The 23297-nt window shown below is 51.8% G+C and overlaps 1 protein-coding gene across 1 annotated transcript; it reads left to right on the forward strand.

The window, feature by feature from the left end:
* Positions 1–8634: 8634 nt before the first annotated feature.
* Positions 8635–22548, forward strand: BCL2L11 (BCL2 like 11). Its single transcript, XM_074908350.1, has 4 exons — positions 8635–8702; positions 8992–9364; positions 14244–14356; positions 17942–22548. The coding sequence occupies exons 2-4, from the start codon at positions 9001–9003 to the stop codon at positions 18029–18031; spliced, it is 567 nt and encodes a 188-aa protein (XP_074764451.1). The 5' UTR covers positions 8635–8702; positions 8992–9000; the 3' UTR covers positions 18032–22548.
* Positions 22549–23297: the final 749 nt, after the last annotated feature.

The following is a 23297-nucleotide window of genomic DNA, read 5'->3' on the forward strand; positions in this document are numbered from 1 at the left end:
CAACGCTGCACAGGGAAACCAGTGTTCAACGTGTCTGGCACGCAAAAATAGGGCATTTAGATTTTGTCAGCTTGGCTTTGCTGCCAGCAACTCCTCACTCTAACTGCGTATGAGTAACATGTGGACTTAATCTCCAGAGGAGCTGGAGAGTGCTGGTGTGGCAGCACGCTTCAGAGGGGCTCTAGGGGAGCTTGCAGCTGGTGGGATGCAGTTACCCTGATGCTGCTCACAGCTGCGTTCAGGTAGTGCCCTGCTTTATAATCCTCTGAAAGAGATAGCAAAAAGGATGTTTCATCACCAGACGCCCGGGGGGAGATGAGGGCATTAATTTTATTTGTGCATCTATCCACAGGAGGGAGACAAACAACAGACTTTCATAGATCCCCCTCCCTCACTGTATTTCAGGGGTGCTTTTCCTCTGCCTAGATTGTTCAGCTTGAAAAAGGACCAGCAGTCGGGTAGGTGGGGCTAGGTCTGGGATGTTGAGGAAGGGCAAGGGATGCTGTCTCACCACAAGCAGGGACAGATGGGTTGGTTTTCACAGGTTTTGCTGTTCTGGCCCAGGGGCCACAGAGAGGACTCACAGGCTGTTCTGTGTGCAGAGATACTGGAAACACTTGTTTGGTTGTTTTCATAAGTCCAACCACACAGTAGGAAAGCCTGTGAAGGCAGCAGGGGTGGTGACCCCAGCACCTGTGTCACTTTGGGTGATTCACTATTACACCGTTTGTTTATTTGCTCCTCCTGAGTCTCGCATCAGGCTCTTACTCTAATCCCTGTGCTGGCAGCAAACCTGCCCCAGACCATCGATGCCTTCCCATCCAATGCAGTACTGCATGCCTAGGCTCTACAGCTGCCTGTCTACTTGCCTGCAGTTTCATGAGACCCAGCAGCACTGCTCCTTCCTTGCTTTGGGAAAACCTTTTCCATGTTGCAGCAACATGGGATGTTTCCTTCCTGCAGCTGGGGCTCCTCTGCCTGCCTTTATGGCAAATAACTCTCCAATTACCCTTTAATGCAGCCTGCTTAGCCTCTTGTTAGGCTTTCTGTGACATATGGAAAAGCCTTTGGGTTTGATATGAAGCAGCTGGCTAACAAGTAAGCTGTAGCAAGTTGCACCATGAGGCAGATCAGCTGGAGAAACCTCCTTGTAGCTGGTGGAAATATAAACATTCAGTGTTGGGGTTGCTGCTTTTTTCCCCTTCCTCCTTAATTTTCTTATGAGCTAAGATGGAGCCAGCTGTTCTCTGTCTAGGCAAAAATCTCTGCCAGGTTCAAGTTTTTATATATAGTAAATATATATATATATTTAGTTCCTCCTAACATGGAGAGCACTTTTCAGAGTGGCATATAACCCTGTGTTACGAGCACAATGAAGTTTTTACCTGTGTGTTTGCCCCTAATTAATGCTAATTTCTGCCTACCTCACTTTGGGGTAGTGATTCTTTTTTTTCAGCAGTGGCTGTGGTACAGGTGTGTCCCTACCAGCTGTGCCATCAGCTGGGTGTGAGCTTCTACAGTTTAAATGTCAGCCCCCCGCAAGTGGAGAAGGAGCTTACGTGGGTGTAGGAGTTTCACATTGTTATATATGTAGATAGGTGTTAGCTGTAACTCACCATGCATCCCTCCTCACTTGGCAAGCATCCTATCTGCCTGCAAGCCCTGATCCTGCTCCAACCCTAACAGAATCCCAGAGAATGCCAGTCATGGAATGCACTGAGTGGGATTTTTGCTTGTAATTGCCTTGATTTTACCATGTTTTCCTATGTGTTGTAGCTGAGCCCCACTGAGAAGCGAAAGTCTGAGATGGGGTAGCTGGTGGGGATGGCTAAAGGGATGCTGCCTACCCTGCTGGTAAGGTATCAGGTTCAGGCTGTCCCTGCCCTGTTATTTCCCGTTAAATAGCCTTAAAGAGAAGCCCTTGGGCCAGGCACCTGCTCCTGCCATCGCCTCACATGAGCATCCCACAGGGATGCAGAGGGATAAAGGGCAAAACTGTCCCAGGTGGGATGATGGCCGTGGGACAGGTCTATGGAGAGATGGCCTGAGGTGGGGTGAAGGCTCCTATTTTCTAACTGATTTTAAACTGAGCTGCTAAAAAGATCTTTGAAAAACACACCACCACACAAACCCAAAGCCCCAGCTGGCAACACTGATATTTCCTCCTCGGTGTGCACCGAATCCACACTGATGAAGATCTCTAGGTATCCCCAGAGTCGCCCTTTAGAGATAACTCATCTTGGGGCCTCCACCACCCACACGGAGAGGAGAGATTTCCTGGCGTGTGGGTGGCTCGCTTTTTCTTCTGCAGAAAACCCAAGTTTACTCGCTTTTCACCCTTTGCCATCGTGCTGTGCCTTGGTGACGAGCCAGGGCCCCCAGCCAGGGTCTGGGGCTTCTCCTCTCTCAGGTCCTCCATTGCTTGCTGGTGCAACCCATCACCATGTACCCCTGGCTGAGCCCTTGCCGCTGGCAATGTTTCCCTACCATCGCTCGACAGAGGCCAAATTTCTTAACCGCAACTTTTAAGGCATTAAAAAAAGATAATTTGGGGTTGTTAAAAGTTGCAGACACCTCACTAATTAGATGTATGGTAACAAAGCACCAGTACAGGTGAGGCATTAATGTCACCCAAGGCACTGTCACTCATGCCCATTATGGACAACAACTAACTTCACCCAGCTCGAAATACCCATTAAACCAGGTAACAAATTACCTCAGGCCAGCAGTAAATCAAAGCCACGTGCCTCCCCCGCCCTGGGTTCTGCCCTGGCCCAGGGACCTCTTGGGTCACAATGAACTCCAGAAGAGGTGGCTGATGCCATGGGACTGTCCCTTGGTCCATCACCATGTCACCATCACCACTGTGGATGGGTGAAGAATATAGCGACATTCCGCACAGAGAGGGTTTAGATGTGTCTTTAACAAATATACATATATTTTTTTAAAAACCTTATTGACATATGTATATATACATATAACCTTTGCAGGTTCATAGTAGCCACTAGAGACACAGAGCAAGCTGATGGAGGAATACCGGCTCTATTTTGCTTTGGTTTTTTAAATTTACTGTCTCAGTGCTCACCTGGGAGGTAGAAGACCCAGGTTTGTTCCCTGCCCAGCCCAGGGGATGTGGACCCAAGGCACGGCGAAATGATGCCTCGTCACTCTAACAGAGTCACCCTTCGGGTGGGAGAGGGGTCGAGGTGGGCAGAATTTGGGGCTTTTCAGCTCTAATGACGTCACCTGCAGGTGCCTGAGCCCGGTGGCAGCTCGGTGCACATCCCACAGCTGCTCTCACCACATCTGTGCCCAGCTGCCTGCCCCGGCACAGGCTGCTGTTACCCACATGTGCCACCCACTCGCCCCACCTTGAACGGGCATCCCCGAGCCCCTCCAGCTCTCCCTCCAAGCCCTGGCCAGGAAAATCTCCTCCTCTCCCTCCTCTCTCTTCTTCCCCAGCCCTCATGCCACCTCGGAGGCACCTCGGGTGCTCTCCCTGCTCCCGCACTCCCAGGGCTGAAAGCTGGTGGCACTCAGCAGAGCAGAGCACCGCGGTAAAGGTCAGGCTCCAAACCCGGCTCAGATAAAGCCTCGGTATTTAAGGCATGTGGCTTAAACTTGATTTTATCTGCCAGTGCTGAGTAAAATAACATTTATCACAATGGGTTGGAGAAGAAGTTATTTTTTTCTGTTGGTGTGTTGTACTTAAAAATGGTTTTGGTGAGCAGCTGCTTGGGGCGTGGGGGTGTTTTGGGTGTTTTTCTTTGCACTACTGGGGGTTTTTCAGCTTGCTGGGGCTGTGCATCTTACGGGGTCCTTCCTCCCCAGCCAGACACCGTCTCCTTTCCTCCATAACTCCGCCCCACACACTTCCTGGTGGCTGTGACAGTCTGCTGGGATAGCACAGAGGGAGGGCTGGGCGTGAGGTGCAGCCAGCCAGTACTGGCCATTGCTGGGGGATTGAGATGCTGCAGCAGCACACGATCCCCACCATCCTCATTATTCATCCCTCTCCATCTCACCTCCAATTCCTCCCTTCTAATTTCCATCTGGGAGACAAGAAGGTGCCCTATGGCTGGTGGCATCTCTGCGATGCGGATGCCCATGGGTCCGAGGGGAGCTTTGCTAATTGGCCATTAACGCACACGAGTGCTGCAGGAGGAGGGCTGAGATGTGGCATCCCTGACCCCGCATCCGTGAGGGACTGGAGGATGGAAGCTGCAGGGACCGAAGCAGTGGTGAGAGGAGGGTTTGCAAACCACCTCTCTCCATCCACGTCCGCTGATGAGTACTGCACCGGACTGACAAAAATTAGATGACCTTTAGGGATGTGGCTTCAGTGCAAATACCTCTTAGATGGTTCACAACAATAGGAATGAGGACAAAGTCGAAACAGATTTGTTCCAGGAGGCTTGGTGCCATGATTCATGGGGCGAAAGGGCTCTTGGAGAAAGAGGGGGTGAAGCCAGCAGCTGTCCCAGCTCTCCAAAAAATTGTGGGCACACACGAGCCCTGAAAGCGCACCAAAATCACCGGCTTAAATTTAGGTGTTTGAAAGGACGGGCTGTTCTTGCACAATGCTTTCCCCATCACCTTTGTGTTCACATGAGCCACCCACACAGAAACCAAAATGAGCAAGGAGGAGAAAATAGATGCAGCATCTGCCTGCCGGCCCTGTGCCCCCCAGCAGCCCTCATGCCTCTGCAAGCGACCCCCTCTCGCTCTGCACAGCGCCATGGGCCCCCCGGGGTGTGCTGTGGTCCCAAGCAGAGGGGCAAAGCCTCAGATGGCTCCTGAATCCCAGGGGAAGCGCTCGGGATCCCCTGCAGAGCCACCATGGCTCTGGGCCATGGGTGCCGCTGCCAGAGGTCCAGGGAAGGAGGCACAAACCTAGTTTTCAGCCCTGCTTCTGCCTCACAGGCAGGACCCCAGTGTGGCAAGGTGATGGTGCTGCCAACCCAGCAGGAAGGACTCTCAAGTTTTTCCCTTCTGCTGCTGGTCCCTGCCTTCAGATTTTTCACTAATGAGTTTTCCTAATGAATTTCTCAAATTATTTTTTTCTGTGCGAACACTCACAGGCATTTTTCCTTCCTGTGCTATTGGAGCAACATGAAGGGGATGGGAAGAGAGCCGCCAGAGCTGGGGTAGCTGCCAGGAGGGTGCCCAGGGATGCTCCGGCAGCAGGCAAGATCCACATGTTGGAGCATCCCAGGCCCTTGCACAGCAGGCTGTTCTGGGGCTGGACAAGGGAATTTCATCCCTGTGACCTCCTGCAATGGATGGTTTACAGCCCCAGTGCAAACCTGTGGGAGCCAGGGCCACCTGGAGAACTGAGAAAAATTAGTGCTCTCCCTAGCTCTCACTGGCGGCAGAGAGGTGCCAGCACCAGCAGACAGAGTGGCACTTGTCACGGAAGGCAAGGTCACCCCAAAAGCTGGGAGCACATTTATTGTCTCGGTGCTTGGATGGCAAGGAAGAGGCATTCGAGTCCTGCCACGTCCGGCAGGAGTAGAGCCGGTTCCCCGGAGGTTTGCAGCGAGGCCATCCCTTGCAGCCCGACTCGGCACCAGTGGCCTTAGTGGCAGCAGCAGGGCAGGGGAGCCCCAGACTTGGCTGATAAAGGCACACCCTCATGGTGGCAGCTGGGGGACAAGATGTCCCCAGGCGCCACAGGCTGCTCGACGAGATCTTGGGCCATCACACCTCGCCTGCTGAAAGCTGGGCTGCTTTGCTGGGGCTCCTCGGGGTTTCACCAAGGCTTGTTTTAATTTCCCTGATAAAATTCCCTCCCTTGCAGTGGAGGAAAGCGAATGGCACCAGCCACCCTCAGAGTTAGCAAAAGTGTCGGACATTTGTGTTTTTATAAGGGTGCTTACTGACTCACACAAGGGCTGGATGTCGGAGCAGACGCCAGCACTGTCCTCAGGCTCTGTGCACAAGTCAACACTTGCACAGTAGCTGGGGGCGAGGTGTTGAAAGGTGAGGTGTTGGCCAGAGAGAAGAATCCCCCCAGTTTTGGGCTGGGGAAGCACTGGGCACCACTGCCTGCTCACGGGGCTGCCTGCAGCTGGGGTGGGGGGATGCTGGGTGGGCCGGGGGGGGTCCGTGTGCCACCCCTGCATCTGCTGCATCAGCCACTCTCAGCCCCAGGGGTGACTGTGCCACGTCCTTCCTCATGTTTATCCTCCCGCTGGTGATGCTGCTGCTGCTCAAAGGATGCACCAGCTCCTGTCCCCATGCCATGCTGGGGTGCCCCGTGGTGCTCCCCCCACACCATCCTGTTCTGCAACTTTACCTGGAGCCTCATTCCCCGACCTGTGGCAGCGTGCTGGAGAAGAGGAAAATAATGGCACCGCATGGCCCCGGTCACCTCCCTGCGCTGACCTGGCCAGAAAACCAGCCCCGGCTGTGTCCTCTACGCTTCGGCTGCAGAGGCACAAGCAGCTCCCAGCTTCGCCCAGGCTTCCCCACCACGGCTCTTGGGTTGGGGGCGGGAGGCTGCACCCCAGGGCTGGCACGGGGTGTGGTGGGTGTCCCCGGCGGGACGCCCGGCAGCGCTCCCCGGCACGGGCGATGGGGCCAGAGGAAGCTGTGGTTGGCAGCTCCCGGCTGCCAGGGCGCGGGTTTGAGTTAGTCACCACAAAATAATATTGTGATTGTTCATGCAAAACATATCGTAAATGAGGCTGCTGGGTCCGGGTGGTTTGGGTTTTTTTTTTTTTTCAATTTCTTTTTTTTTTTTCTTCCATGGTAAAATTGGGTGCTGCTGGGTGACAGTGATTGCCAGGGCTGCCGGCCTCACTCCTGTCGCAGGACGCCAGCACCACGTGGGAGCCGGGGTGGCCGCCAGGAACCCACAGCCTCGCACCGAGGTGGGGAGCAAGGGGTGTGCAGCGGGGGGGGGTGTGCAGTGCAGGGGTGTGTACTGGGGGTGCAGGGAGCGGGGTGTGCAGGGTGGTGCAAGGAGGGTGCTCTGTAAAAGGCGCGGGAAGGGGTATGCACAGGGTGGTGCGTGTGCAAGGGGCGGTGTACGGGCGTGGGTAATGTGTGTGCGTGCAGGGGAAGTACGGGGATGTAAGGGGTGTGCGCACAGCGCACGGTGTGCGTAAGGTGTGTGCAAGTAGTGTGGCGAGTGTGCAACAGGATGTGGATAGGGATGTGTAAGGTGTGTGTGTACACAGGGTGTGTATGTAGGGGTGTGCATGTGTGATGTAAGGGAGTGAGTGTAGAGTGCAAGGGGGGTATGAAAAGTGTGAGTGCACAGGGTCAGGGGAGTAAGTGTGTGAGCGCAGGGTGCAAGGGGGTGTAAGGGTGTGAGTGCACCATGCAAGGGGGGTGTAAAGGTGTGAGCGCAGGGTGCAAGGGGAGTGTAAGGGTGCGAGCACAGGGTGTGAGGTTGTGTAAGGGTGTGAGTGCAGGGAACAAGGGGGGTGTACGTGTGTGAGCACAGGGTGCAAGGGTGGTCTGTAAGTGTGCGAGCGCGGGGTGCAAGTGGTGTGTAAGGGTGTGAGTGCAGGGTACAAGGCAGGTGTAAGGGTGTGAGTGCACCGTGCAAGGGGGGTGTAAGGGTGCAAGCATGGGGTAAAAGGGGGGTGTAAGTGTGTGAGCGTGGGATACAAGGGGGGTGTAAGTGTGCGAGTGCACCGTGCAAGGGGAGTGTAAGGGTGTGAGTGCACCATGCAAGGGGGGTGTAAGGGTGCAAGTGTGCTGTGCAAGGGGGGTGTAGGGGTGTGAGCACAGGGTGCAAAGGGTATGTAAGGGTGTGAGCGCAGGGTACAAGGGAGGTGTAAGGGCACGAGTGCACCGTGCAAGGGGAGTGTAAGGGTGTGAGCACAGGGTGCAAGGGGTGTGTAAGGGTGTGAGTGCAGGGTACAAGGGGGCTGTAAGGGTGTGAGTGCACTGTGCAAGGGGTGTGTAAGGGTGTGAGTGCTGGGTGCAAGGGGGGTGTACGTGTGTGAGCAAGTGGTACAAGGGAGGTGTGTAAGTGTGTGAGCACGGGGTGCAAAGGGAGTGTGAGGGTGTGAGCACAGGGTGCAAGGGGAGTGTAACGGTGTGAGTGCAGGCTGCAAGGGGTTTGTAAGGGTGTGAGTGCACCGTGCAAGGGGGGTGTACGTGTGTGAGCATGGGGTACAAGGGTGGTGTGTAAGTGTGTGAGCACGGGGTGCAAAGGGGGTGTAAGGGTGTGAGCACGGGGTGCAAGGGGGGTGTAAGGGTGCGAATGCTGTGTGCAAGGGGGGTGTACGTGTGTGAGCATGGGGTACAAGGGTGGTGTGTAAGTGTGTGAGTGTGGGGTACAAAGGGGGTGTAAGGGTGTGAGCACAGGGTGCAAGGGAGGTGTAAGGGTGTGAGTGCAGGGTACAAGGGGCGTGTAAGGGTGTGAGTGCACTGTGCAAGGGGGGTGTAAGGGTGCGAGTGTGCCGTGCAAGGGGGGTGTAGGGGTGTGAGCGCAGGGTACAAGGGGTATGTAAGGGTGTGAGCGCGGGGCACAAGGGGGGTGTGAGGGTGCGAGCGCGGGGTGCGGGGGGCAACTCGCGGTGCGTGTGCCCGGGCCGGGGCGGGGCGCCGCGGGGTGCGGGGCGGGGCGCGGCGGCGCTGTAAACACGGGGCGGGGGGCGGGGCCTAGCGCCGGGGCCGCCGCGCACAGCGCCGCCAGCCCGCGGCCGGGCAGCCCCGCTCCGCCGCAGCTGGCGGGGAGCACCGTGAGCGGGGCCGGGGGAGAGGCGGGGGGGGAGAGGAGAGAGAGGGAGGGAGGGAGGGGTGCGGTGGGGAGGGGGGTGGGCGGGCGGCGGCGGCGGCGGGACGGCGGTGTCGGGGGGCGGTGTGGCGCGGCGCGGAGCGGAGCTGCCGCCTCAGCACTTTCGGCAGAACAATGGGGCCGGGCGGGGGGGCGGGAGGGGCCGGGCCGGGCCGGGGCTGGCGGCGGCGGCCGCTCTGCTCCCCGTCGCCTCCCGCCGCTCCTGGTCTCACGGCGTTCCGCTCCGCCCGCAGGCAGCCCCGATGGCCAAGCAACCCCCGGAGGTGAAGGCGCAACGCGGCGGCGAGGGCGGGCGGCTGCCGGCGGCGGAGGGGCCGGGCCCGGCCGCGCAGCTGCGCCCCGGCGCTCCCGCTGCCCTGCCCGGCTCCGCCACCGCCGCCGCCACGGCGGGGCCTCCGCCGCGGGGCCCGCCCGCCAGCCCCGGCCCTTTCGCCACCCGCTCGCCCCTCTTCATCTTCGTGCGGCGGTCGCCGCTGCTGTCGCGCTCCTCCAGCGGGTATTTCTCCTTCGACGCCGAGCGCAGCCCCGCGCCCCTCAGCTGCGACAAGGCCACGCAGACCCCCAGCCCGCCCTGCCAGGCCCTCAGCCACTGCCTCAGCGCCATGGGTAAGGTGTTCGGGGCGGGGGGGACACGAGGGACGGGGGGGCTGTGCCCGGCGCAGCGCACAAAACTAGCCCGCCGGGTTCCCCTCGTAATGCCCCCCCGCCTGGCAGCAGCACCTTCCACTCCTCACCGCCCTTGGTTTTTTCCCCTTAAAAGCTGCAGACCGTGGCTTTTCGCAGCGATGCGGCGTGCCGCTGCGCGCCCGCAACACCTCCTGCATCCCACTGGCTTGTTTATTCGGGATACTGGCTGTGCTTGAGCACCCTGTTGCTGTGCTGGAGCGGCACCCAGCTGCACCCTCCCCTGCCCCCGAGCCCCTGCCGTACCTGCGGGACAGTTAGAAAAGGCCCCCCCGGGGCCCTTGAGCCCCTGCCAGGGCAAGCTGGGGGGCTAGCGGCAGGCAACCCGGCCAGTTCGGAGCTGGACGCTCGCCCGGACAGCCAAGGGTGTGGGATTTTTGCAAGCTGGATGGGCCCGCCAAGCAAACGTGCTGCAGGGGAACACCCACTCATCCAGCGCTTTTTTTTTTAATCATTATTTTGATTCTTTTCCGGGATGGGTCAGTCCCTCAGTCCCTGCCTAGGAAGGAGGGGACAAAGTTGTTTAGTCCCGCTTCCTAGTCGGGGCTCGCTTCTCACAAGGCTTTATGTACTGCTTTTCGCCGGTTTTACGTGCTGCTGCGAGGTGAGTGACTTCTCGCTCGGTTTTTACTCCTGTTTCTTTCTCAGTGAGCCACATGGTGTCATAGGTGCTAGGGTCATACAACTCCCTTCGCTTGTTTTGGCGAAACCCAGAATTGGTGCTTGAAAGCAGCATGGTAGCGGGCGGGCATGTGTTTACATGTGGCTTACCAGGTAAAGCTGGTTGAAGCCTCTAGCGGTGGGGAGAACATGCCTGCTGGAGCTGCTCACTTTTCCCCTGTCGCGATTAATTCCTCTTAATTGGAGGAAACCTTTTAACTTCTGCCAGGGGGAAGGTGGGAGTGAGGCAAGTACCGTGTCAGTAGCACTCCTCGGGGGATAACAAACACCAACTCCAAGCTTTACATGATCAAAACATCTTTTTTTTTTTTTTTTTTTTTCCTCTCCCTGGTTAATGGCTGTGGTTACAGCTGCAGAGGGCTTACTGTAATATGCCCTTAGGAAAGATTTTCTGACATTATTGCAGTAATTACAGTTTAATGCAAGTTTCACAACCTTGCGTAGCGTGAACACACGTGGCATAGCCAGGCAAGGATGCTGGAGTTCCTCAGCAGGGAGAGCCTCAGCCAATGTTTTAGCAGTGAGTGACTTCTGAATTTCTTCCTGGAGCACCAAAAAAAAAAACCACCTTTTCCCTGATATTTTTTTTCTGTGCTCCTGCTTTTTTATTGCCATAGGAAAGCTGTTGAAATGCTGGTTTTACGGGAGCCTTTGTTCTGTTATTGTTGCTAGGGGCATCATCCTAAACAACTATAAGCAAATGGAAAATACTTGAGCTATTTAAATGGGACCCTTGCCTACTCTCAAACACGACTAAGCTGGGAATGTGGAGCCGTGGATCTGTTTTATCCCCAGTCAGGGACTCCAGCTCTCGAGCTGTGACTTACTGCACAGCTCGCATTGAGAAAGGGCTGTGGGTTTTCCCTGTGCACCTTTCCCTTGGTCTCCCTGCCTTGGCAGTGTCCTGACAGATGCATGCCTTTAAGTTTTCCACATGGAAACAGGTCAATCCCTCTGCAAGGAAGCAAAGGGTATGATTTTTTTATTGTGCTTTTATGCACTGATTTTTATCTGCTGTAAGGCACTGGCTGTGGGCTGAGAGATGCTTACATTTCCTGGAGAAGCCCTCCAAGTCGCCTTTAATAATAATAATAATAATAAACAGGCGTTTCCTGTAAGCAAGAGCAGTTTGTGTGTGATAGGTGCTCTCAGTCTCTCCCGTGGGCAGCAGTGGACTGTTTCCAAGGCTGGTGGAGCAAAGGAAGCTCATGCTCTGCCCTGAAGCTGCCTCTTCTAAATCTCATAAAACCTTCCCCGAAATTTTCAGTGATGATGGCCAGATAATAATTAAGTGCTGAAGTGCCCCTGCCGGACAAAAAAGGTGGAGGCAGCCGTGGGGAATACAGGATGCCTTCGGTTGCGTGCGGGTGTGTGAGCAAGCACTGGAGGAAGAGTTGTTCCTGGCATGGGAGGTGGTGGACAGTGATGTTTTGGGCTGTCTTGCTTCTCTGACAGTGCAAGGGGGTACAGCCGGCCGCCTCCAAAGCCATTTTTTGGGGAAATGAGATGAAAGCAGCAAAGAGATGTTCTTGGATGGGAGGTGGGAAGGGTTGCAGAGCTGGCTTGGCATATCCACGAGATGCTTTTGGGGGCTGAGTAGGAAAGGAGCAGGGATGAGTTTATTGGGCTGTGCTAGGGAAGAAGCAGAGGAAAAAAGATGACCCTACTTTTTGCAGAAGAGGTGATAGTGGCCATGTCAGGCATGTTCACCATAAAGTCACCTAAGATAAGACACTCACCCTTTGGTAAGGTTCTGTGAATCTTATACTGATGTTTCAGGTCTTGAGCTCTTAGCCGGAGCTGATGATTTCATTGAGCTTTTTGTTCAAAGAGCAGCTCTGTCTAAAAGCACAGGAGTGCGGGGTTTGCACGTGGGGTTTTGGGATATATTTGGATCAGGCACATGCAAGCGTTCTGTAAATGGGTTTTCCCTGTGCTGTTTCGATGCCACTGTGTTTTCCTGTGCTGCAGAAGAGGGGAGAGAAGCAGCGTGAACCTCTCCTTGCCTGCAAAGGAGATCTTCTAGGTGTAATAGGTGAATTTAAGGGGGAAACCTTGAGCCAAGAAGCTGGCAGCGTTTCTGTTGCTCTTGTTCTGGAGCTGCAGCTGTGTTCTCCCTGAGCTTTGTGTGCCATTCGTCTGAAGCCACTTTCTAAGGAGTTTTCTCCAGGGGAGTTTGGATGACCAAACCCAGGAGGTGGAGGTGCAGTTTGGGGTCGTGGTTTTGTTTTTTCTTCTGGGCAGAGACTGCAGCAGTGCTGTTCCAGACCCTGGCTGGAGCATCCCATGGCTAGAGTGAGATGCAGATGTCCCAGGGGTGCTGGTGGCCTCTTGGTTTGTCCCTGTCCCCACAGCAGCCGTCTCATCATCAGTGGAGGGCACTGGCTCACTGTATGACTGGGGGCCCCCCAAAAGCACCTCTGACAGGTTTTGGGACCAGTTATGACTGGACCCTTTTGATGCTGCTATTTGACAGCACCACAGAAAGTCCTTTCTGAAAACCTCAGCCCGATTTCACTCTCAGCCACCAACCCCAGCCCTTATCTCTCAAGCAGATGAGCTCTTGGGTGCAATGCTGGGGAAGGGGGAAAGGATGAAGAAGGGGGAAGGGATGGAGAGAGAGCAATTCCTCTCCCCCATGCAATTTTCCCTGCATCTCCAGTTCTCCTTGCATCTTTTTGTCCCATGTCTCTTTGGTTTTTTTTCCTAGCTTAGCTCTTGCCAGGAAAGGCAGCTTGGGGTTGGCTCTGGTGACAGTGGTGGGATTTCAGACTGTTGCCCTGTTCTGGCCGAAATCCTGTTTGTGTTGCTGGGGTGGAGTATCGCAAGGGCTGTACCGTGTTTCATTCACCAGTGAGGAAAATAAATATGCCAGGGCCATCCCCGGGCAGGCGGCGAGTACTACTCCTGCGCTACTACAGTGTGAAAACAAAACAGATCCCTGAGCCAAGGAGTGCTAGTTTGGCTTGGAAATACATTTTCCAGTCAGGTTGGAGCCAGGCTTTTATTTAAATTTTTTTAATTTTTTTTTTACTGTCCCACTAATCCTTTGAATATTTTGAGATTGGAAGCTATTTCTATTCCCTTGTGATTTCTTCTAAGCTGTCGTGCCAAAACACTCTGTTTTGTTTTGTGCAGTGGGCTTTTTTGGGTTGTGTGTGGTGGGGTTTTTTTGTTTGTTTGTTGTTTTTTTGTTGTTTTGTGTGGGTTTTATTTTTTCCTTAAGGCTGTGATTCTTGCTTGGATCCTGCACTTGGGTTTGCAGGAGGGGGAAGAGCTGGTGCAGGTACCATATGGAGTCCTGCCTGGGTCACAGGCTGCTCCTTTCTCCCCTGGTTATTTGGGGGATTGCACAGTGGCTTTATCACGTGTCTAATAACTTCTTAAAATGGAGACTGAAATAGCTATGTATAGTACAATATAACTGATGCATTAGCTCTCTTTTTCCTCTTACAGGCCAGCACTGGTTTGCGTCGGGTTTAATTTCTGTTAAAGTGCAGGAAGATGGTGTTTGAGATGCGAGCATCCCAGTTCTCTCCTGTGGACGGAAAGTCCTTCGGTTTGCTGAAGCGTGGTTTGTTGGCGTACAAATCCAGTTGTGGCTTTCTTCTTAGTATGACAAAACCAATCGTTTTTCTTTTCTCGTTGGGCACTTTAGAACTGTTTGAGGAAGAAATGTGAGAATTTGATTAAACTATCCAGACAGAGGTTTTTTGAGGTTAGAGAAGGAGTTGTGGCTGTGCCTCCAAGAAAAGATTATTTAGAAAGAGGAGGAGAAGTATGTTTTGCTAGGGGAAGAAATTGGAGAGTGGCATCTTGGCTTTCCTCACTACTTAAGAGGGGACCAAAGCTTGGATATGCTAGAGAAGGGAAGTCTATAATAACAAAGAAGAAAAACCTGTCCTGCCATGCACGTCTTACACGAGTCCCATATGTGCTGCATACCATGTGCAGGCCCTAGCAGCCTGGCTGGCACCTGTACAACTCTTAGGAACTGTATTTTTAAAAATGTAAAAATAGTAATTAAAAAACTAGTAGCAGTCCATTGACTCTTGCCAAGTTTAATAGGGTATTTATTTTTTTGTTGTTTTTTCAACTGGTCTGGTTTTGTTCCGTGCAGCTTCCCGGTGGCAGTCTCACTCGCTAGCAGAAGATGTACAGCCCGAAATCTGGATTGCACAGGAGCTGCGGCGCATCGGAGACGAGTTCAATGCCTCCTATTGTCCAAGAAGGGTAACTTTCATCTTTTTACTTTCCATTTCTTTACATATGGCTTCTAAAAGGGAAAAGCTTAATCATCTCTGGAAACTAGTTCTGCGGTGAATGTTTCATTCACTCAAATATAGAAAAGGATGCGCGGGTGGCTGTGTTTGCCTGGACGCAGGGGCCTGCTGCCTGTGCCAGCGAGTCACCTGCCGCTGCAGCGTCATTAAATCAATTAAAAATAGCCTTTAAATTGGTGCTTGAAGCTTTCGGGAATGAAGTTCGTAGCATCGTCCATGACACTCAGGGCCAGTGAAGTGTATTGCTGGATGGGGGCCTAGACCTGGAAATAATGAGGAAGAAACCTCTAGAAGAGGCAGGGAACTTTTGGGTGTTGTGGAGTATTTTTGGGGTGGCATTGGGAAGAGGTGCTCTTGAAGTAGTATCTGGCAGCGGTTGAGTGCCAGCACCAGCGCTGAAACGGGTAAGGACCGAATGTAGCTGGTTTCTGGGCCTGGCTCCCAAGTCCCTGCTGCCAAGGATCGCGTGCATGGAAGCGTAGCTGCAAGTAAGAAACAGGGATGGACTTCGTCTGATAATTTTATTTTTCTTACAAAGAATCTACCAGAGCTGTTTTGAAACATGTGTAAGACTGTAAACTCTCTCACCTTCGAGTGTTGCAACACAAATAGGTGGCACTAATGCAAACAAAAAAAACCCCAAACCCTAAAACAACACCAGAGCAAACCAACCCAGAGAGATGAAGTAACAGTAGTTTTCAGAAGAGCGTCATTAGCCAGTAACTTGCCTGACTAACGTTATTGACAGCTGCATGTTTGTGCATGCGGTTTCTGATCCCTCAACTCGCCCTTGTGTTCGTCTGTGGGAAGAAGACTCAGAAGCACGTTAGGTAGCGGCGTTGGTGATGAAATGCTGACTGCCCGGATCTTTATCCGTCCTCCCCAGCTCATGAGTCACTCCTGCAGCGTTCTTTGTTGCCGCTCCCAGGGTCTGTATGGTGGATGCCTGTAGGCAGGGGCTCACCCCCAACACAGTTACCAGGCTGCCGTGGTCTGGCTCCTTCCACACGGCCTCTCTGCATCACCTTCCTGGAGACTTCTCCTTTGACTCCATTTTCTTCCCAAATGCTCTGGCTTTCCCGACATGCAACAAACTGGAGATAAGCAGTGTTTTATCCCGAATCTGGAACACGCATCTTCCGGCCTTCCCTATCCAGGCTGATGCCTCGTGATGTGAAATAACCCACGCTTTTTTGTATAAAGGACACCTTTTCAATGAAAGGTCCCACTGGCATTCAGAAAGCAGAAGGTGCCTAGTAATGGTGAGCTGATCCAAAGGGGCTGGCAGAAATGCGGAGTGCCATGCCATCCCTTCTCCTCACTGGGTCCTGGAACACTTCCTTAAATTTGGAGTGCAGGCAGGGCCTTTGAGCGCCTTCTGGGAAGAGGTTTGTGACAAGAAGGGCTGTCCTCCCTGCCTTATCTCCCAAGGACCTGCTCCCTCAGTGCTGCCCTGCATGGAACCTTGCACGCTGGGAATGTGCGCTGGGCACGTTGCAACACCCAGTACAAAACTGTGGTGTGTAAGAGGATGTAAATTTAACAGGGGGGCTGAGGAGGGATGGGAAGGGGTTTGTGTAGGTCCAAGGTGGGAGGTGTGAAGCCAGCAGCAGGATGGGTCACAGGTGCCCTGTCACAGAGCATCACACAGGTTTGTATGAGGCAGTTCCCAGCACTGCAGCTGAGCTTCCAACCTCTTGCCCTGGGGAGAGAACCAAAACGCAGAGGACCATGTCCTGCTTGCTAGATGACACAAGCAGAGGCTGTCATGCGTGACCCTAAAAACACTTTGTACCTGGCTTAATTAGCATCTGACGAATTCTCACTTGTTGTGCCCAGAAAGGAGGAGGCTTCAGAGCATTTAAGCAATTGCTGTAGAGTTATTGTGCCTGATGTGTTTGGTTGTTGCTTTGTGGAAAGGTGTCCCTTCTGGAAGCAGTCTGGCTTCTCTGAGTGGTCTCTGCTGAGCTGGAGCCCTTCAGCTGGAGGGGTAGGTAGGATGCCTTCCCAGCACGTCTGGCTGTGCCGCTTGCTGAGGTTTGCCCTTTAAGCCTGAGGTTAGAAATGGGGAACTAAGAGCCCTGCCAAAATGGCACTTGCTGGGCAGGTCGGAGCTGTCAGACGGGTCAGGGCCACCAGTTCCCTATCATGTTCCCCATCAGCACGCCCTACACGTCACGCCCCCGCCCCCCCACCCCTCAGGGACCATCTCTTGGGCAAGACAACTGGTAATCTGCCAACTCACTAGCCAGCCCCTCTTTGCCCTGACAAAGTTTATGGAGGTGGCCACAGAGGCCAGCTCCACACTGAGGCTTTTGCCAGCAGAGTGTGAATTGCTTGGCTGCTGTCGTGTGCCCCAAGCTTGGCTGCCCACACCCGAGCTGCCTGCAGAGGTGGAAAATGTCTTTTTTCAGCTCCATAATTTTTTTTTATATACCTCTTTATTAAAGAAAACTTAATTTTACCGTTTCTCTTATATCCTTCACTAAGCCTGCTGGTGGTGTTTTGTTTGGTTTTCTTTCTCCTTGCTCTCTGCCATGTTGGAGGTCAGGCAGTGCAGTGGGCTTAGCATCGTGCGGGTGGTGGGCAGCTCCCAAGTGGGTAAATCCCGCTGATGCAGGGACATGGTGGCCCGGGGTGCAGGGATGGGAGATGTGCTTGGCCCAGGTACCCGACTGGAGGAGCATTGTCTCTCCATGACGACAGCTGCCCGCTGCAGGACTGCCTGCATTATGCCCCTGTAGTGGGGAAGGCAGTTTGCATATCGGTGTAAACAGCGTAATTTCTCTTTCTGGGGCATGCACAGGCATGATCTTGCTGCACTAAATATAGCCCGAATCGGATTGCTTTGGGACTGTATAGAGAGGGAGAGGGGGAACCTCTGGGCTGCTCTTTCACTGTAGAAAAATAAATTCTCCTTTTGTTCGTTTTTCTTTTCGTTGTATGCTGTTGTGATCCCTTGCTCCAGGGAGGAGTGTGTTGCTGCCGTGTGTGTCCGGCTTGCCATGTTTTGTGAATGAGGTGATGGTTATGCCTGGGGCAGTCTGAACAAAAATCCATGCACCGCAGGCAGGGACCTGCCTCTGCAGAGACCCAGGCTGCTCTCCCCACTGAGGGATTTTTATTTTGTATTTTTTTCCTCTCAGCCTTTCCACACCGTTTTTTAAGCCCCCTTGGGCTGCTCCTTTGCCACATTTCAAACCCCCCCGGCAGCATCACGCACGTCATGTGCCCACATGCAGGGACTTGCAGGTAACATCCCTGTTGAGCGGTGGGTGCTGTGGCAGCCGCCTGCAAGGCAGATGTGGCTGGGAGGGGGTGGCTTCAACCCTTTTGAGTATTATAAAGCTTTTTATTGAAGGAAAACATGGAAGGTTGTGGGGTTTATTTTCATTCTTTGTAAAATGCTTGATTTCACACCTCTGAAATCTGTGTGGCACACCGCACAAGATGTTTGTAGCACAGGGGCTTTGCGCTGGAAGTTCAAGTCACCGTCTTGTTTGTATTTGTTTTTTTTTCTCCTCTTTTGTTTTAGGGTTTCTTGGATAACCAGGCGGGAAACCCCCAGGTCATCATTCTGCGCCTCCTGCGTTACATCATCCGCCTCATCTGGAGGATGCAGTGAGTGCTGGGCACATCCTGAGGCACTGAGACTTGTTTACTCGTTGGGAAAGCCCAGGGAGGACAGACAGAGGGATGGATGTGGGGCTCCCTGCACCACCCGGCTCCTACCCTGCCTCTCCCCCAGGATGCGCAGCGGGGGCCGTCAGGTGAGGGTGGACATTCCACGCTGACCTACTGGGACTCTCCAATGCAGGATTTCGTCCGAGAGTGGTGTTTACTGTGTTTCTCTCAACTCTATTTTTTACTATTTTTTTTTATTTTTCTGAAAGAGTCTCAGAGAATATATTCAAACGGCAATGGAGTAATTGGGTTTTTTTGTCATCGTTTCTGGAAACCTGTCAGCTCATCTGGGATAAGCTCTGCAGCGGGGAAAAGGAAAGCTGAGCCAGCTGATGGGCAGAGCCGCCTTAGTTTGCCTTGCAGACTTTCTCACAGAGACTCGCAGAGCCCTCCCCTGTCCCTTTGCATCCTGGGCAGTTGCCCGCCCGTAAAGGATGGTGATGATGGAAGAAGGGTAGAGGGATTTAAATCAGCACTTCTTTTACCTGTAAATACCTAACGCTACCCCAAATCCACCTTCATTTGCATAATGCAAATAGCCTATTTCCTGCTGACTGATTTTTTATTTTTTTTTTTTTTTACTTTTATGGTTTTTTTTTAACACTCTGAATTTCAAGACTTAGCTGTCAAGACTCCCAGGGTCCAAGATATCACAATCAACCAACCAAACAAAAAATCAATCCACCAGGTTGCCTTTTTTTAGAAATTCTTTCTATAAAATGTGTGAAAACGCTTATGTATTGTATAATATAATATAATGTCGATGACTGAATAATTCAGCAATAAAATGTTCTTGGTGGCAGAAACAGTTCCCAGCACACTGCAGCTTTCCACCTGGAGGTGACAGCTCCTGCTGCATAACTTCAGGAACTGTTTTAAGTCATCGCTTGTACCTTGCTGTTGAACCCAGGAGGGTTTTTTTAAGGCGCTGGATTTTTTTTTTTTTTTTTTTTTCCTCCTGGGATCTTCACTGTCTTGGGACAGGACAGCCTGGAGCAGGGGGACGAGTGGGACAGAACCAGCGGCATGAAGACCCCAGATGATGGTGCAGAGGGATACAGCTGGAAGAAGCGCTGAAGGATGCTGACTTGGTACAGATCCACCTGGGGACTTGCCATGTGGGGTCTGCTCCCTATCAGCTGCCACATCTCCTCCCAAACTGCCCTCCTGCCCCCAGGAAGACCCAACCGGGTGCTCTATGCCGTCCCAGGGCATCTCCCCTTCCATCTGGAGACCCTGCAGCCTTGCTGGAGGAGCCCCGAGGGCTTGTTGGAAGAAGCAGGTCTGTTTCCTCGGGGCCCTCTGTTGTCTCCCGTTTGCTTTGGGGAGGGGAGGAGGGGTGGCTCCTCTGGCCACCTCTGTATCTATGCACAAACGTACCCCTTTCTGCCTCTGGAACTGCACCTTTTCTCTGGCTGGTGCAGGTAGTCCTCAAACCCACTTCCAAACGCCACGGTTTTATTTCTGGTTTCACCAGCACCATAGGGAGGAAAAAAAAAAAAAAACAAACCCAAAACAAAAACCAAGCCCACAATAGCGGTTTTTCCTGCAATATGCATGCAGGGGGAAGCTGTTGAGTGCCATGTATGATTATTAGTGTTTTTAATGATGGACAAACTGTACAATCTGACCTCTATGCACTGGCTGCCTGTGCTTGTCAGGTAGGCAGAGAGCTGTGGTGGTGGTGTGGTGCTGCATGCCTCCAGTTGCACTCCTCTGGAGGATTACAGAGCAATTTAAAATTTTTATTATAATTTTTTTTTAATCTGTCTTTGGACCTGCAAGATGAGCATGGGTTGCAGGAGTTGGCCTCAGCTGCAGGAACCAGGGATGTTTTAGAAAGAGTATTTTGGAGAGAGTATGGGGGGAACCTTTGCACTGGTAGAAATTGAGCAGTTAAAATACCTGATGAGCTTGGCCAGGACAGGTTCCTGCTCTTGTCCCCTTGATTTCAGCTCACAGTAGCTGTGCTGCCCCAGCCATGCTTGAGCCATCACTTTTTTCTGTAAGGTTTATACAGAAAACCCAGCAGGGAGGCTGATGCTGCAGATTTCCCATGAGAATCTACATGGAATTGCATGGCTGTTGGTAAATTAGAAACGAAAATATATAAAATTTGGCAGCAGAGGGGGAAGCCAAATGAGCTTTTTTTTCCCCAACTGAGTTTCATCCGTCATCGGTGGATAAAATGGTACTTTCATATCTCACAGCCTTACAGCATCCCGGCACCACACCGCCCAGAATGTGTCCCTTGGAGTACACCAAAGAAACGCCAAGCACTTTACCCCATCCTCCCTGCCGGGCTGCCCCAGACAATGATGGAGACAAAAATTATACTAATTTCAAGGGAAAAAAATCAAGGTAGTGGCACTGTCTGCCCAGGACTTCTCCACAGGAGGTGTTTCTGGCCAAAAGGTAGTCATAGGAAAACTAGCCCCCAAAAAAACAGATTTCACCCCCATAGAGTTGTGAGGTTTAGGGGGAAAAAAAACCCCAGAAGTCTCTAAACTGAAGAATGATGTTTTTAAGTAGTGATTATGCTCATTTTAGCTGTGTTGGCTGACTGCTCTGGGTCATTTTAAGTGTAACCTGTGGTCTCTGTTCTGCCAAAAGGATGCAATGAAGAGTTTTCCTTGGTTGCAGGGAAACCAGATTTATTCCTGGGCGATCTCACATAATGTGTTAACGCTTTTCCTCTTTTCCATGACTGTAAATACCTGAATATTTATTAGGGTAGTGCACCATATTATTTTCATCATCTGAGCCAAATATCTGTGTGCAATGTATTTCCTTTCTGTCATGTAAGTTTTGTACAGCTTATAAGTAAAAAAAAAACCCAACTTTTTTCTAAACTTTTTTAGAGTTTAACTTGGTAAATACTGTAGATTCTTTTTTTTCACCCCATGTAATTAATGCACTCTACTGTTCCATAATGCTGTAACTTGTAGAAATGTATATTTATTTTCTGCTTATTTAAGTTCCTGTAAAGATTTTGTTTCCCCCTTCTCTCCTCCCTGCCCCTGCAATAAGTGATGGATCACCTTCCAAAGCACTGTGTTCTCCTGGCAGTGTAGCCAACATGGTTTGGATAATGAGATTTATTATTATTTTTGTCTCAAAGTGCCTAAGTCCTAATTCCCAGTAGTGATTTAGGCACGTCAAAGACTTAAGCATGATTGAAATTCAGTGGGAATTTGGCTTCTACATCTCTGTGATTTTTGCCACCCTTCTCTTAATGCCACACTTCATCTCAGCCACTTTCCCTGGACCAGCTGTAACATCAGGTACCACTCCAGCTCACACAGATGTGCTGATGAATCACTAACTCATTTCACAGGACCCAGCATATGTAGCATTTTTACTGCAATTTCCCTGGCTTGTGTTTTGCACTGATGAATTTTGGACAGGGTAATTGCTACTTTACTTGTGCAATACTGCTGTAAATAATTGCAGATCTTTTTTTTTTTTTTTTAAGATGCAATCTTTTATGTTCTTAATATGAGTTTTATATGAATAAAAACTTTCAACTATTTGTCATGAGTGATGTTTTCTTTGGGGGCCTGAGGGGCACCTCGAGGAAGGGCTGGGGCAGGGATATTTGCTGCTTTTTCCCTCTTCTTGTTTGTCACCTGTTCTCCCCCAGATCTAGGATGCAGGTGCATACCCAGTGTTTTACCTCTGCTCCAAAGTTGCTGTGACACTAAAATGCATCTGTTAAATTAATCTGGTTTGTAAGATGTTGCCTTCAGTGTCTCCAACCCCAAAAGCAGCACCTCTGCTGCCCCAGCCGGGAGTGCTTTGGGGTTTGATTGGTTGGGGTTTGGGGTTTTTTTCTTTTTTTTCCTCACATTTATGGGGCTCTGCAGACATGGGCTGCATCAATGGGCTCAAACTGCTGGGCACCTTCCCATACCCTCTGGGCACTCCCTGTCCCCAGTCAGTCTTCACAGATATTGAAGAAGTTTGGGGAAGCATGGGGGTTTATTTTACAGAATCACAGAATCATCTAGGTTGGAAAGGACCCTGGAGATCATCTAGTCCAACTGTTCACCTAGCACAGTTCCCACCTACAGCATATCCTTAAGCTCCAAATCGACCCTACTCTTGAACACCTCCAGGGATGGGGACTCCACCACCTCCCTGGGCAGCCCATTCCAACGCCCAACAACCCCTTCTGGAAAGAAATACTTCCTGACATCTAGTCTAAACCTTCCCTGGTGCAACTTGAGGCCATTCCCTCTTGTTCTGTCACTTTCTGCTAGGCTAAAGAGGCTCATCCCCAGCTCTCTGCAGCTTCCTTTCAGGTGGTTGTAGAGGGTGATAAGGTCTCCCCTCAGCCTCCTCTTCTCCAGACTAAACACCCCCAGTTCCCTCAGCTGCTCCTCATAGGACGTGTGTTCCAGACCCTGCACCAGCTTTGTAGCCCTTCTCTGGACATGTTCGAGTAACTCTATGTCCTTTTTGTAGTGAGGGGCCCAAAACTGAACACAGTCATGAAGGTGTGGCCTCACCAGCGCCAAGTACAGGGGCAAGTTTATTAGTTGTGTATTCTTGTATTACTTTATACTTTATTATTTTTGTTATTTTTACTTTATTATATTGATATTTTTCATTTTATTATTTTATTAATATTTAATCAAAATCTGCCCAGAAAAATTACTGCCCCACTGTCCACTGCCTTGGACCTCTATCCCATTTCTGCACCCTGTCTGCTGGGCAGGTGCCCTGGGGAGGAGGAAGGGATTGCTTCTAGCCCTCCACTTATCTTGCTTTTACTTCACTGCAGACAATAGATGGCAGAGAACTGATAGCATCAGCCATGGTTTGAAATTTTATTCTGGTGAGATCACTCCAATATGGCTTTTAGCATAAAAGGAGCTGATAAGAGATGATGGCAGAGGTCCCTAAATTAAGGGGAGGGGATGGCAGGAACAAGTATGGGATGGGGATGGGACAGACGGGCAACACAGGGATGGCTTGGGTTGCTCCCTTTGGACCAGAGTGTATATTTCTTTTGGAAGACCCCAATAAATTGTTTTAAAGGCTAATAATTAAAATAAGAGTATCGATATGGTCACGAAGGGAGAGCATTGCACACCAAAAATGGGGCAGCAAGGGGAAGGTGGGACCTGCAGAAACAGCCTATATTTTATGACATGACTGCACTTGAGCGCCTGCATCCCTGGGCTGATGCTGCTTTTCCCCCT

Source organism: Athene noctua, chromosome 1, assembly GCF_965140245.1.
Source record: "Athene noctua chromosome 1, bAthNoc1.hap1.1, whole genome shotgun sequence".
Classification (NCBI taxonomy): Eukaryota; Metazoa; Chordata; class Aves; order Strigiformes; family Strigidae; genus Athene; species Athene noctua.